At 47.5% G+C, this 16319-nt stretch overlaps 1 protein-coding gene across 4 annotated transcripts in view; it reads right to left on the reverse strand.

Annotated features, from left to right (window-relative positions):
• Positions 1-14878, reverse strand: part of RNF169 (ring finger protein 169) — a 36299-nt gene extending 21421 nt beyond the window's left edge. For 2 of the 4 annotated variants that reach the window (XM_065417465.1, XM_065417466.1), the window contains exon 1: positions 2923-2988. Coding sequence is in view for 1 of the 4 variants with exons in the window: in XM_065417464.1 (XP_065273536.1) it covers positions 2923-3027 (105 nt within the window). In the remaining 3 variants the exon portion in view is untranslated. Of the gene's footprint in view, positions 1-2922; positions 3028-14851 lie in introns of those variants that run through there. The other 2 variants (XM_065417467.1, XM_065417464.1) reach the window with 2 other exon arrangements.
• Positions 14879-16319: the final 1441 nt, after the last annotated feature.

Here is a 16319-nt window from a genome sequence, read left to right on the forward strand (position 1 = left end):
AAATAATGCCAATGTTGACTGCCATCGCCCTATACTTTTCTTCCCCACCCTTGTCCCTGGTGGGCCATATTCACTATGGCTGGGGCTGGCAACCAGTGCTGTGGTGAGGCATTCCAAAGATGAAGTGTCAATAAGCAAGTCTTCTTAAAAGTGTTTATGGGAATAAGAAAAGTGAGTTCTGACACTTATCTTTCCCTTTCCATAATTATTGTAAATCCAATGGTACATCTGTCTGTAGCTGCTGCTGTGGCAGCCTTGAGAGATGCCCCCTTCACATTTGCAGAATGCCTGATTTTGATGAGGAGGAAAAGAAGAGGACTAGAGAGGCCATGTTCAATGAGATCCTGCAAGCCAGTACTGCATTGGTCTGCAAACAAAAGGCCTGGAGGGACACCATGGCAGAGAGCATGGAGAAGGAAAGGGCAGACAGGAGAAAGGTCCAGGAATGCCAGCAGGAAAAGAATAGGGAGATGCACCAGCACATAATGGGTCTTCCCAGGCAGCAAACACAAATGATGCAGACCCTGGTGGACCTACAGGTCCAAAAATAAATAAATAAATAAAATAAAATCCCAGGAATCCCCACTCTTTGCTGACCTTGGAGAACTCCATGGTAGCAATTCCCTATACCCCTCAACATTCCACATGGCATCATGGGTCAGGATCCTTATCCCTCTCACTCCACTCCGGGGAACAAGAAGGAAAACCACAGCTTCACATACACACCAGCAGTGGTTCTCACAGGTCAGTGTATGTAGCCACAACGGACTACATTTGTGCACTGAAATCTTTGTTTGCTGCCTTTCCAATTTTAAATTTCAATTCTCTAAATTTATGTTCAAATTTTACCCGTTTCTTGCATGTTTGCACTGTTTTTGCCACTCAATGAAGTTCTATTTGAGGAGAATACAGTTATTTTTATTAGTTCACAACACATGCTGCAGAATGCATAGCAGTACTCAAAACACGCAGTACTTGTAAACAAACAGGAAGGACCACATAAAACAGATTCAGGAAAACAGTTGTTTATAGATGTACAGCAATCACTACGCAATTCTTAGCAGCACCCAAAGCTCCAGGCCAGAGAACACTCCAGGCCCGAGAACATTACTGTTGCTGACTGTTCATGTGCTCTTTCAAAGCCTCCCTCAATGGCATAGCTCCACACTGAATCCTTTTAGTGCCCCTTGTGTCTGGCTGTTCAAAGTCAGCAGGCAGCCGCTCCAGCTCCACCTCCACCTTGAAGGTAGCTTTTCCCCCCTTTGCCTCACAGGTATTATGCAGGACACAACAGGTAGCTATAACCATTTGGATCTCAGTGAGAAAAATATCCCATTTAGTGAGTAAACACTACCAATGTTCCTTCAATCTATCAAAAGCACATTCAACTGTCATTCTGCACCTGTTGAGCTGGTAGCTGAATAGTTCCTCGATACCGTCGAGATGGCCAGCACACAGCTTCTTGAGCCAGGAGAGCCAGGCCTACTCTGGCTACCCCCGAATCACTCCTGGATTTCAATATCACTAATGCTAATCTGATGGGTTGGGAATTTATGTCCCTGCTTGCAGCTTTTTGAACAGTCCTCTGTCCTTAAAGATGCAAGAGTCTTGCACCTTCCTGGACCAGCCCACACGGATATTGGTGAAGCATTGCTGGTAATCCACCAATGCTGGCATAACCATAGAAGAGTAGCCTTTTCTAATGACGTACTCTGTCCAAGGTGCTACAAAAGGGATGTGCGTGCATCTATTGCCCCATTGCTGTAAATCCATCCACTATGGCCTACACATTGCTGAGAGTTACAGCCTTACATAGCAGGAGACAATTAATGGCCCTACACATTTTTATGACAACGGCCCCAACTGTGGATTTTCCTACTCCAAAATTATTTCCCACTGACTTGTAGAAAACAAGTGTTGCAAGCTTCCACAGTGCAACTACCATTTGCTTCTCAGTTATCAATCCAGCTCTCATTCTGGTGTCCATGTGCTGGAGTGAGCTCAGCACACAAATCAAGAATGTGGCCTTTCGCATCTGAATGTTCTGCAGCCACTGCTCATTGTTCAAACCTGCATTACGATGCGATCCCAGTGCTTGTTTCTCTGGCCCAGAAGCAGCACTCCACCAGCTGAAGCTGCTCTGTGACTGTCACTAACAACCTTGAATTGTTTTTTGCTATGTCCTTCAGCAAACTGTCCTTAAAGAAATCATGTCCACCATTGGTGCAGCACTTCCAGCAGGTCTGCAAACACAAGAGGATCATGTGTCCTGTATTTGCTGCGTTCGTGAGAATAGTACAGAGGTCTGTGGGCTCCATGCTTCTGTCAAAGATGGCGAACACTGAAAAGTGCCGCACAAGTTTGTGAGATTTAAAAAAAAAAAAAAAACAAGGGTGAGAAAGTTATGGGATATGGATGGCATTATGGGATAGAGAAAGTTGCAGGCTGGGAACTTGACCCCTAGCTCCCAGAGATTCTGGGAGACTCATTTGTACTCCACAACCCACTGCAAAAAGTTCCAAAAGGCATTGCCCCAGATGACAGTGCATGGCACACTGGGATACCTACCCATGGCGCGTAGCCTTTTTCATCCACACAAGCACTCCTGTGAACACGCGCAGCGCTGATTCAAGCAGCCAAGTATGCATTCGCATGAGTGATATTCAAACTTTGGAGGTTGTACCCTAACGTAACTTGTGTCAACCAAAGTTTGTAGTGTAGACATGGCCTAAGATGTCAGTAGTTCTGGAACCAGCTAACTGCCAACATTTTCCTGAATTGACTGAATGGTAGGAAGGGATAAATGACCTTTGTTTTAGAAAAGAAAATAATGCTTAGAATTCTCCATATAGGTAAGCAGGCATATCAGTAAGGATTCCAAGTTTCTCTGGAAGAAAGTCACAATTAAACAAAATACTATACCTTCCTCAGCTGGCTTTCATATTCCTCACGCAATTCCCCTGGCTTGCATAATTTGATGGGTGCTCTGAATATAAAGTCTAGAAAAGAAAAGAAAAAAGGGAACATACTTTAAGGTCTGATAATTAGGAATATCGTCAAGCTGCCCTTGTTACATTGTCTTGCTCTCCCAACTCAATACACAAAAGTGTTCTGAGAGCTAAGTGCCAACAATAACACTTTGCTGTTCTATAGTACTTCTAATGTTCTCCAAGCGTTTTACAAGCAATTAAGCATCACAACCCCCCATGGAGGTGTTATCTCCATTTTACATGGATGTAAACAAACAGTAATTAAGCAACTTGCTTGAAGTGTCACAGTCAGTCAGTGGCAGAGCCAGAAATAGAAACCAGTGTTATGCTCTACTACAGTGGTCTCCAAAGTGGGGTGTGCGCACCCCAGAGGGTGTGCAAGAGGATCCTGCGGGGTGCGGCAGTTCGGGTGGCTTTTTTTTTTTTGCTTCGGCAGTTCGGGCGGGAGTCCGAGCGTGTTTGTTTTTTTGCTTGGGGCGGCAAAAATGGTAGAGCCGGCCCTGCGGCGCGGCAGGTGCTGCGTGCTCAAAATTTTTTTACTGATAGGGGTGCGCGATCAAAAAAGTTTGGAGACCACTGCTCTACTAGACCAAACTACCAAGATCATCTACAAGTCTTTACTTACAAAGGCAGTACAATATCCTTATTCCTACAGGTCTCTTACTTCCATTTAAACAAAGCTATTAATCTAAACATATTTTCTAAATTTTGTTTAAATGGTCTGTTACATTTATCAACATGCCTATGAGATCTACATTCCATTCACCTACACAAACATTTTGCAGTTTGAATTTCTCAATTAGCTGTCTTATTAGAACTATAATTAGAAAACAGAGCTTTTATTTTGTTTGCAATGCACAGAGTAACTTCAGCAGTCTTAAGTCTCACACACAATTTATTCAACTCTTTCCCTAGTACACTAAAACAAAACTAAAGTCGTAGAAACAAAACCAAGTTTATCATATTGGTGAACAGTCACTTTTAAGCTTCCACAGCAGTAGGTTTTGGTACACTATTAAGTTCCTAATATCAGCTTTAAAAGTCCCCACCCACTTTTATACAGCCCACATCTGGACAAGTGACACTCTAGAGTCAGAGAAATTTTTAAGAGGAATCCAAAAGAGAAAGCAACCTGAAAAAAATATGTTTCAATCTGAGTTCACCTACTCATTCAGGAAATACCCATGATGCAGCATTAATACAGGCAAGCTAGGCCTACTATTTTATATAAAAGGTATGGGGTTTTTTTTTGTTCTATAATTTTCTTCAACCATCCCCAACCTCCACCAAAAAAAAAAAGGGGGGGGGAGATAGGGGGAAGTAAAAGGTTTTATGAAACAAAACAAAACCACAAACCATATAAGTCAGTTTTTAAGCAGATTTATTCCTGAAACGTAAGAGGGCATACTTATTGTCCAAAATGAAAAGTTCATAACTGTGTAACTAACTTAAAAGAACACAACAGAGTCTCCAGCCTACTAACTAGTGAGGTCCTACCACTCTTTTGTACCTGCTTTTCAGTATCAATATCTACATCAACTTACTTGCTTTTTACAGTCACTTGCCTATCACAAAATTTCAGCCATGCTAAAAACGCACACTCAACTGATAGAGAGCTGGCTGGACAGTACAGGCATTTTAAAAGTTGACAAAATTCTGAATTCAACTCTCTTGTCTTCCATGACTTTGCTTCCATGATTTTCCAACATTCTGATGCAACAAAAACACAAGACAACCTCCTTCACAAGGGTGAATTTGGGGTATAGATCTGGAGCTTCAATTTTAAATGCTAGAAAGAACATAAGAACGGCCATACTGGGTCAGACCAAAGGTCCATCCAGCCCAGTATCCTGTCTACCGACAGTGGCCAATGCCAGGTGTTCCAGAGGGAGTGAACCTAACAGGTAATGATCAAGTGATCTCTCTCCTGCCATCGATCTCCACCCTCTGACCAACAGAGGCTAGGGACACCATTCCTTACCCATCCTGGCTAATAGCCATTAATGGACTTAACCTCCATGAATTTATCTAGTTCTCTTTTAAACCCTGTTATAGTCCTAACGTTCACATCCTCCTCAGGCAAGGAGTTCCACAGGTTGACACATTTATTAGAGTTAGAATGAGAAGCAGCCACCTAGTAAATGCAAAAATATGAAGACTGAAAAATAAGATGAACTAGCTAGCTTTATATGGAAACATTATCAGATGCCCTGTTCATCTGCCAGAAGCTCCTACATTCTGCCAAACCAATTCCATCCTTCAAGTTCATAACTCCATCCATTCTCAACAGTTAATCCCTCCCCCTAGTTACGCCCCTCTCTCTTTGAGAATTTAGGGCATATCTTCACTAGCAATGTTAGAGCACTGCTGCGGCAGCGCTTTAAGGTGGCTGTGTTGTCGCGGCACCAGCGCTAGGAAAAATACAACACCTCCACAAGGGGCGTGGCTCCCAGCGCTGGTGCACTGTCTACACTGGCACTTTACAGTGCTGAAACTTGCAGCGCTTGGGGTGTGTTTTTTCACACCTCTGAGCGAGAAAGTTAAAGTGCTGTAAAGTGCCAGTGTAGACAAGCCCTTAGACCACTTTGTCACTCTTGGTTTCCTGGTAGACATCATAAAAACTTTGAGGGTCTCCCTGCTTCCCTTTTTACATTTTAAAGTAGTAAATGTTTTCATTCACAGTCACAGCCTAGTGCTTTCAAATATAAATTATGTTTATGTAAATATTTCAGTGATACAGAGGTGCAGAAATGGAGGCAGGAAGGAAGGAAGTCCTGATAAAACCTATTTCTTCTTTTATCTTCAGAAAAAGAACAGGTTTTTCATAACCTACAAAAGATTTAAGGATGTGAACATTGAGTAGGGAAAGGAATTCCTTAGAACAATCCAAGGACTATAACTAGGAGCTAAGGACAGAAATTAAGAAAATTTAGTCTGAAAAAAAATAAATCAATAATTTTTTCCTGAAAGCAAGAGCTAGTAAGTAGCCTACTCTCTCAAAGAAAGTGGTGGAAATTCCATTATTTAACTAGACTGGGCAAAGCACTCGAGAATGCATTGCAGGGAAGAATCCTGTAAGGCCAGAAAGAGAGAGACTAGATGACCTAGTAAGTCTTTTCCATCTCTAGGATAGTAAAGATGGTCTTAGAGAGTGGAATTCATTCTTCAAACCCTAGCAAACACTTACATTATCCTAAGGTTTGGACAATTTATGCCATATAGTTTTGTAATATCCCCATAGCCGTCCCAAAACATGCAGACAGTAGAAGATATTAACTCCCAAGAGTCAGCCCCAAGCAGCAGCAACCAGAGCGGCACTGGGACAGAGGGAGCAGGCCATCAGAGACCTAGGATGCTCTCAGAACCCTTGACAGCAAAACTGTGAAGTATACTGAAAATGCACAAAGGAGGAATAAGGGAAGGTGTAGATGCTGATTAGGGTCTGAAATAGCCTTGGGAAGGAGACATACAGAAGGGTGAGGCAACAGGCAAGCATTAAAATAAAATATAATAGAAAGGGCCATAGAGGTTGAAAGGGAAGCACTTTGAGTCAGCAGTGGAGGAGCATATTGGCCGAGGAACCCAAACAGAAGGATTCATATATTTCAAGGACAGATGGGACTTTGTAATAATCTCCAAAATCATCTGCCTGCTAAAACCCGACAATAGCTAGGCAGCAAGTATGGTGAGACTGCTGCCTATCATGCTGACCAATACTGTCTCATTGTTTCCTTCTGCTGCCCCATCTGTCAGTATCCACCTGTTGTCTGTTTTCTGACGGCAAACTCTTTGTGGCAGGTACTATGTCTCTTTGTTCTGTGTTTGTACAATGGCAGGCACAGTGGGGTCCTGATCTATATGCAGGGTTCATAGGTGCTACTGAAATACAAATCTACTCCGACCTCCTGCAAAACATGAATCATAGAATTTCACTCAGTGGTTCCTGCTTCCAGCCTAATAACTTGCAGCTTAACGAGATCATGCATTTTAGAAAGACTTCCTATCTTGATTTAAAGACTGCAAGTGCTGAAGAATTTACCACATGCCTTGGTAATCTGTTCCAATAGTTAATTAGGGAGATGGTGGTAGAAGGGATGGTTCATGGGGGAAACAAATGTAAGTAATAAGATTAGTACCTTTAGGTTTTGCTCACATCTGTGTATTAGGATTTGTCTGACTTGTGTTTTTAGATTATATATTCTGCAGGGTAGGGACCTTGTTTTATGTGTGGGTACAGCATCTAGCATAATGGGGCCTCAATCCTCACTGGGGCATTAGGGTTCCGCCACATAATAATTTAATATTTGCATTATTACCAGTGAGTTAACAAACAAGTGTCCTTAAACTGCAATGCTAGACTCAGGCCTAAATTGTATCTAAATTATTATTATTCATTTTTACTATGGCAAATATTAGACAGCATAATGGATAAATTAGTCTTTTTAAAAAAAATCCTTAGGTATAATCTGTGCCCTCTATAATAGGCTGGTTCTGTACCAATGTTATCTCTGCATGTTATGGCCAGCAGAGAGTGAAATAAAGATTTCCCCAATTCAATTACCCCCATGCTAGGACAGGGAAGTCACAAGAAGCAGGATGTTTGAAGCTCTTTCATAAGTAAGATGCCATTTTATGAATGACAGCAACACACTGAATACAAACTAGCTGCCAGATTCATGAAGGCCTACTAGAACTGGGGGTAAGCTTCAATTTGTAAAGAGATATTCCTCCTACCTAGAGAGGCTTTGTTTCATTTTTTGAATGCAGCAGGAATAAAATGGGCCCCCACCCTATAAAAGACACACAGAGCTCTGAGCAATTCTCAAGTGCTTATGTGGAGAGGGAAAGAAAGGGGTTTAATTCAGTGTGTGGGGGGTGGGATGGAGGGGGCACTAAAACTATAGTTTGAGTTATAGATAACTATTTTAATTCTAATACATTTTTGCTGCTAAGTGCTCTATCTTCAGCTGTCCCAATCTCTGCTGATCAACAGAATGAGGTACCAAATGCTGTCTTCAGCTAGGAGTCATTGTCACTCATACAGCAACTCCCGCCTTCTGTCAGTCTCCTACCCCTTTACTATGGCTCTATCCCCCCCTTCACATTGTTTGAGCTGTTTCTCCCACTGGGGGCAGGTCTACACTACAGCCGGGATCAACGCTCCGAATCGATCCACTGGCGGTCGATTTAGCGGGTCTAGTAAAGACCTGCCAAATTGACTGCAGATCGCTCTCCAGTCGACCCCTGTACTCTACCCCCGACGAGAAGAGGAAGGCAAGTCGACGGGAGATTTTCTCCCGTCGACCCCCCGCGATGTAGACCCCGTGGTAACTCGACCTAAGGTACATCGACTCCAGCTACGTTATTCACATAGCTGTAGTTGCGGAGTGTAGGTCGACTTACCGTGGTAGTGTAGACATAGCCTGGGTCCTTATCTATCCTGGGAAATGCACTGTTTAGAGCAGTGGTTTTCAACCTTTTATCATTTGCAGGCCCCCTAAAAAATTTCAAATGGAGCTGCGGACCCCTTTGGAAATCTTAGACACAGTCTGTGGACCCCCAGGTTGAAAAGCACTGGTGTAGACAGAAGCCATACTAACAAATCAAATGTTAACTATTATTTGGCCTTTGTATGATCAAGACCATTCACATTTAAAACACATTAACTAGACAGGGTAGTTGAGGTAAAATATTTTCAGGCTACCTATTTTTCTAGTCTACACAAGGACACTAAGGGCAGAACTGTGTTTAACATCATGCTTATTAACACACTTTCCAACAGGATGCACTTGCCCAGCATAGACAAGATCTGTGTTTTTGCCTCTCATTTGTCTCCCTTCTTACACAGGATCATATGTTTCTTTGCCACCATCCCAACTGCCACCATCAGTGCTTTCACAAAAGCAGAAGCACAGTCAAACTGACATGAGCCTCATACATTTCACAGCGCAGAGGGCTTTTTGTCTGGATTTCTTCTGTTGGCAGTTAGCCTTGGGTTATGCGCTCCCATTCCCTCCCTCGACTCTTAAGGAATTTATCTTTTTCGTACAATGGTAAAAGTTCTATTTTATTTTAGTATATGCCCAAAATTAAGTTTTGTTAAAAGGGATTCTACAAAACTTAGTTTTAGTTTCAACAACAGAACATTCCCTCACCAGCATGAACCTCCGGGATACTATTATCAGATTCAACAATGGAACCTTACAGACTATATACAAGAAACCCATGGATCACCACACTTACCTTCACAGACACAGGCCTACAGTACATAATTATTTCAGTACAACTATGTCGCTCAGAGGTGTGAAAAATCCATACCCCATAGCAATGTAGTTATACTGACCTAAGCCCAGCGTAGACAGCGCTATGTCGGTGGGAGAAGCTCTCCCGCTGACATAGCTACTGCCTCTTGCGGAGGTGGATTAATTACGCTGACAGGAGAGCTCTCTCCCACCGGCATAGAACGTCTTCCCTAAAGCACTACAGCTGCCCAGCTGCATCAGTGCAACTGCCTCTATGCAGTGAAGAAATCAGTTATCTACAGCCAGGCACTCAGATACCACAGGATATGATTCAAGCAGAAAAGTCTGGTACACACACCTTAACACACTTAAAACTGACTTCATCAAACAAGGACACTCCACCAGAGAAATAGATTGCATCATGGAACGGGCTACCCAAATACCCAGAGACAACCTGCTTCAATATGGGGGGGGCGGAAATTTCAAAATAAAATCCTCTGACTGCACACTCCTAATTGTCACATACCACTCCACACTGGAATCCATACAAGGTATCATCAATGAGGACCCCATCCTGAAAGAAATATTTCCTGAACCCCCTCTTCTGGCCTAAAAACATCCCAATCTCATCATCAGAAGCAAGCTACCCACAGAACAGGATCCACCAATTCAAAGTGGCACTAGGCCTCGCTACAACAACGGATGCAAAACCTGCAGATAAAATTCCACTGCTACAATGATCAATATCCTCCCAACACACCTTTCAAAAACCATGGTCCTACTCATGCCTATCACAACATGTGATATACCTCATCCAGCGCACTAAATGCCCCAACAACATGCCTGAAACCAGTCAATCACTATGCTCTCAAATGAACTCACACAGAAAAATGATAGGAGACAGGAGCACAATATCACCCGTGGGTGAATATTTTTCATGGAACAACTGCTCCATGTCTGACCTCTTGCTCCTCATCCTCAGGGGAGCATCATCTCCTTCTCCTGTGTTTTATGCGGGACTCAATCTGGTAGACATACCGTAAGATGGCCTCAGACCACATCTACTCCTATCTTGCCTGTAGGACCTGATCCTACTTTGTGAATCCTGCAGAGGCTTAGGCTTGAGTTCAGTACTGAATGCTCAGTGATTTCAGGACTGAGGTGGCTGTGTACATGCCCAGTAGCAGAAATTTAGGCACCATGGGAATTTAGTCACCTACTAGGTTAGGCAGCAGCTGAGCACGGGTTATGAAGATCTGAATTTTGGATGTGGGCATCTAAAGTGTCAGTTAGGCACTTAAGTTTCCCTCGTGAATCCCACCCCAAAGTCCTGTCTACATTATTTTAACTGTAGCAGAGGAACACCACTGTTTTAACACTTCCCCTACACAGAGTTTCCTAAATTTTTTAAAGCTAAGCCCAGTTCCCTTTCAACACTGCTATTTGTTAAAGACCTACCCACAACCTGTAGACACTCAAGGAAGAATATAATATTATGAAGATCTACACAATCTACTCTAACAATATTGACATATCACTGAGTTCACCACCACTGCAAGGAAGAAGGCAGTTCACACCTCAGAACTACCCTTTCAGGTTCACTGCAGACAATACACTGCATCAGCTACTCTTGGGTTTCATTTTGAATGCTTTCTACACAACCAAGACAGCTAACAATTTACTTGGGGCTGGGGGGGGGGGGGGGGGGGAGGGGGAAGAGACTTAAGAGCAGTCTACAGGTTCGTCCACGCCTTTAACTCCTGCAATGAAGACAAACTTTATGTTAATGTTTGAGAATGAGAAAGTGAAACTAGCTAGTCTGTAATCTGTTTACACTGTCCAGTCTCCAGAGTCTAAACATGAGCATTAATGAATGGTGCATTGCTAATGAAAAAGCATCAGTGGTGAAGAGTTAATTTTTTAAATGATCAAGTGCTGTAATAGGTAGAACTTTTAGAAGACAGTTGTTTGTAGTGAGTGTTCCCTCAACTGTGTTGCTGCCTGCTTTACAGATGGACGAGGAATTAGCCAAAGGAAGTGATTAATTTAGTACTAGTAAACATTTTGCCAAGAAGAGACTCCCTTTGGCACTAAACTTTTCTCTTTTCCTAATACCATACAGATGAACTGACCGTACTTTATCAGCTGACTAACCTGATGCCAAAGAAAATACCTCAGTAATCATTTACTTCTGGACTATATATTTTGCCAGCTACAAAATAATTCCCAATCTGCCATCTCAATCTATAGGAAAATTTTCAATTCCTGCACCCAAAATTGTGGTAATGAGTTTCAAAGACTTTGCACTATTACTTAATCTGAAGCTAAGCATATACAGAAAAGAGGAATAATACATTATCCACCACCCCAAGATCCCAGTCTGCCCTTCACTGACTTTTCTAAAATAAATTCATGTTGTCACTATTTGTTGACTAAAATAGAATAACTACTGTATTAAAATATCTTGGCTATTTCCTTTCATTCTTCTCCCTTAAGAACAGAGCTATTACAACTCACTACAGAGAAACTTAACATTATAATAATGTTGGTTTAAGGCAACTGCCATGTACTTACAAGCTTAATTCCAAAGTATTTTGTCTTGCGATATCACTTATTAATATCTCACACAATAACCCTGCATTCACTTCAATGGTAAGAACCACTGGTTTCTGTCTACTGCCTGCTTACATTCATAAAATAACCTAAGTCGGATGATTAAGGACCTTCCATCTAGGTTTTTTGCTCTGGTTCCCCTCAGCACACACCCCAGTCAATCAACATTTAGGGTGATGGATAACCAAAGGACAGCATGAAGGCAAATGCAGCTCAAACACTATAAATGCTGCCCATAGTCGACGCCAACTTTTTTATTTAAAAGAACCTCATAACTGGGTTCAAAAAAAGAACTAGATAAATTCCTGGAGGACAGATCCATCACAGGCTATTAGCCAAGACTGACAGGAACACCACCTCATGCTTCGGGTATCCCTAAAGTCCCAACTGCCAGAGGCTGGGCTTGGACCACAGGGAATGGATCATTCAAAATTACCCTGTTCTGTTCATTCCCTCTGAAGCATCTGGCACTGGCCACTGTCAGAGACAGGATACTGGGCTAGATGGACCACTGGTATGGACCCAGTATGGCTGTTCTTGTCAACTGGTGTCCAGTCAATTTCAAAGAGTTATTTTAAAGTAATTCTAGGTACTGCCCTTGACCCAGAGCCCATCTGTCAATGTTTGTGGTATTCAAATCACACTGTGTTAGCGATTCATGCTTTTCTCTTCCATGTTGGCATGACACACACAAATAAAATGGGAAACTGATTATTTAGAGGACACATTACAACTGATTAACTATATGATGTAGTTAAATGTAGAAACGAGAGATGTGTCAATGACACTGTTCCCTCTACTCTTTCAATTCACCATTTTAAGAAGTTATTCTAACATGAGCAGGTCAGTTCAAGAAAAATTGAGGGTCTGTTTTTTTTTTTTTTTTAAATTGATCTTGTCTCTTGACTACAGTTGCAAGGCCAACCCAGACAGTCTGAGAAGCCACCAGCTGCTGTAAAGCTACCAGCTTCAAGATGAGATGCAAGAAGCTGTATGTTAAAGAAAGAGGGTCTGCAATCTGTTCTAGTTTACTAAAAGCTTGCGTGGCCTTCAGCCTAAAGGTTAATTACTGATGTGACAGGATATGTAACCCTGGATAACATATCCGCCCTCTATGTAGACCTACCATTTTTGAAAGTCAGTACTATCGGACAACGGCATGACTTATGCTGAGAAGCAGTAACAAGGAGGCAAGCTAACACCAAGAAAACATAATCACACTACATTATGACAACAAGGTCTTAATCCACCCCAATTAGAATGATGGGGGCAAGAGAGTTCACACGTTGCTGAGTTAATGTTTCAGGCTTTCTGTAGACTGAGGCAGATAGTCTTTTATGGATTACTTATTTGGAAAGTTCACTATGCAACTATGAAGGCTAGAAATAACTTTAAAAGGGTGTGCAGAATCTGCACAATCTGAGAATATCTCTATACTGAGCCCCAAACTCAATCACTCCAGGCCCTTTCCTGCACCCCCATTCAGCAGAATACCATAGAGGGAGAAAGAACAACCTAGTGCCCCCCATGAGCTGAGTGCCAACACACTAAGAAATGAGCTGAGCCCCAGCAGACTTAGTGCATGTAATCCCCTCATCCCTCACTGTGTGATGGTGGTGAGAATAGCCTCTTCACAACCCAGAGCCCCGCCCCCAGGACTGAGACCTAGCATACTCAATACATGTAACCCCCACACCCCACTGTGTCACTGACCGGGGGGGGGGGAGGGAGGAGGAGACACCCTCCACAGACCAGCACCCTGCCCCTGGCTGAACCCCATGCACTCAGTGCATGTAACCCCTGCACCCCAATGTGTCACTGATCCCAGGGGGCCCCTCCACAGCCCTGCGCCCCTACCCCAGTGCTGAGCCCCGCGCACTCAGTGCATGTAACCCCTGCATCCCAATGTGTCACTGATCCCAGGGGGCCCCTCCACAGCCCTGCGCCCCTACCCCAGTGCTGAGCCCCGCGCACTCAGTGCATGTAACCCCTACACCCCAATGTGTCACTGATCCCAGGGGGCCCCTCCACAGCCCAGCGCCCCTACCCCAGTGCTGAGCCCTGCACACTCAGTGCATGTAACCCCTGCACCCCAATGTGTCACTGATCCCAGGGGGCCCCTCCACAGCCCTGCGCCCCTACCCCAGTGCTGAGCCCCACGCACTCAGTGCATGTAACCCCTGCACCCCAATGTGTCACTGATCCCAGGGAGCCCCTCCACAGCCCTGCGCCCCTACCCCAGTGCTGAGCCCCACGCACTCAGTGCATGTAACCCCTGCACCCCAATGTGTCACTGATCCCAGGGGGCCCCTCCACAGCCCTGCGCCCCTACCCCAGTGCTGAGCCCCACGCACTCAGTGCATGTAACCCCTGCACCCCAATGTGTCACTGATCCCAGGGAGCCCCTCCACAGCCCTGCGCCCCTACCCCAGTGCTGAGCCCCGCGCACTCAGTGCATGTAACCCCTGCACCCCAATGTGTCACTGATCCCAGGGGGCCCCTCCACAGCCCTGCGCCCCTACCCCAGTGCTGAGCCCCGCGCACTCAGTGCATGTAACCCCTGCATCCCAATGTGTCACTGATCCCAGGGGGCCCCTCCACAGCCCTGCGTCCCTACCCCAGTGCTGAGCCCTGCGCACTCAGTGCATGTAACCCCTGCACCCCAATGTGTCACTGATCCCAGGGGGCCCCTCCACAGCCCTGCACAGTCAGTGCATGTAACCCCTGCACCCCAATGTGTCACTGATCCCAGGGGGCCCCTCCACAGCCCTGCACAGTCAGTGCATGTAACCCCTGCACCCCAATGTGTCACTGATCCCAGGGGGCCCCTCCACAGCCCTGCACACTCAGTGCATGTAACCCCTGCACCCCAATGTGTCACTGATCCCGGGGGGGGAAGGGGACCCCTCCACAGCCCCGCGCCCCGCCCGAGCCCCGCGCACTCCGTGCATGTAACTCCCTCCCCCCGGCTGCGCAGCTCAGGCGAGGCTCCGGAGGCGGCCGCACCTTCGTCCGGCGCTCGCTGCTCCCCGCCTCCTCCCGCGGCGGCGGCCCCGCTCTGCTGCCGGCGGGCCCAGGTGGAGAGGCGGCTGCGGCAGAGCGGGCAGCAGAGGCCCGGGCCCTGCAGGCAGCGCTGGAAGCAGGAGCGGCAGAGCGAGTGGCGGCAGGGCGGCGTCACCGCCTCCACCAGCGCCTCTCGGCACAGCGGGCACTCCGCCCCCGCCTCCTCCTCGGCCTGCGCCCGCCGCCGCCGGCCCCGCCGCACCGGAGCCGCGGCCCGGCCGCCAGGGCCCGCCGCCGCCATCTTCTCACCCTTGGAAGGGACGGAGCGGAGCGTTAGGCCGCGGCGCCGCCCACCTCATCCATATTCAGCAGGGCAGGGTGGGTAATATTCATGAGTCCGCGCGGCTCCGGAGGTTGTCCCCGCCCCCTCGTGAGTATTCACCAGGCGCTGCCGCGGTGCGCCGCCTCCGCGTGCATCTCCTGACGTTCCAGTCTGGCCCCTAGGAGCGGGGGTGGGGCCGGATTCCATACCCCTCCCCCGCCTGGGCCAGCCTGTCCTCCCCCAGCGCACACACCCCCCATCTCCCCCGCCTGGGCCAGCCTGTCCTCCCCCAGCGCACACACCCCCCACCTCCCCCGCCTGGGCCAGCCTGTCCTCCCCCAGCGCACACACCCCCCACCTCCTCCGCCTGGGCCAGCCTGTCCTCCCCCAGCCCCCCCCCTCACCTCCCCCGCCTGGGCCAGCCTGTCCTCCCCCAGCGCACACCCCCCACTTCCCCCCGCCTGGGCCAGCCTGTCCTGCCCCCAGCACCCCCCCCTCATCTCCCCCGCCTGGGCCAGCCTGTCCTGCCCCAGCCCCCCCCCTCACCTCCCCCGCCTGGGCCAGCCTGTCCTCCCCCAGCGCACACCCCCCACTTCCCCCCGCCTGGGCCAGCCTGTCCTGCCCCCAGCACCCCCCCCTCATCTCCCCCGCCTGGGCCAGCCTGTCCTGCCCCCAGCACCCACCCCCCCCCACCTCCTCCGCCTGGGCCAGCCTGTCCTCCCCCAGCCCCCCCCCCCATCTCCCCCGCCTGGGCCAGCCTGTCCTCCCCCAGCGCACACCCCCCACCTCCCCCGCCTGGGCCAGCCTGTCCTCCCCCAGCACCCCCCCCTCATCTCCCTCGCCTGGGCCAGCCTGTCCTGCCTCCCAGCACCCGCCCCCCCCCCACCTCCCCCGCCTGGGCCAGCCTGTCCTCCCCCAGCCCCCCCCCATCTCCCCCGCCTGGGCCAGCCTGTCCTCCCCCAGCGCACACACCCCCCACCTCCCCCGCCTGGGCCAGCCTGTCCTCCCCCAGCGCACACACCCCCCACCTCCTCCGCCTGGGCCAGCCTGTCCTCCCCCAGCCCCCCCCCTCACCTCCCCCGCCTGGGCCAGCCTGTCCTCCCCCAGCGCACACCCCCCACTTCCCCCCGCCTGGGCCAGCCTGTCCTG

Source organism: Emys orbicularis, chromosome 1 (assembly GCF_028017835.1).
Source record: "Emys orbicularis isolate rEmyOrb1 chromosome 1, rEmyOrb1.hap1, whole genome shotgun sequence".
Lineage (NCBI taxonomy): Eukaryota > Metazoa > Chordata > Testudines > Emydidae > Emys > Emys orbicularis.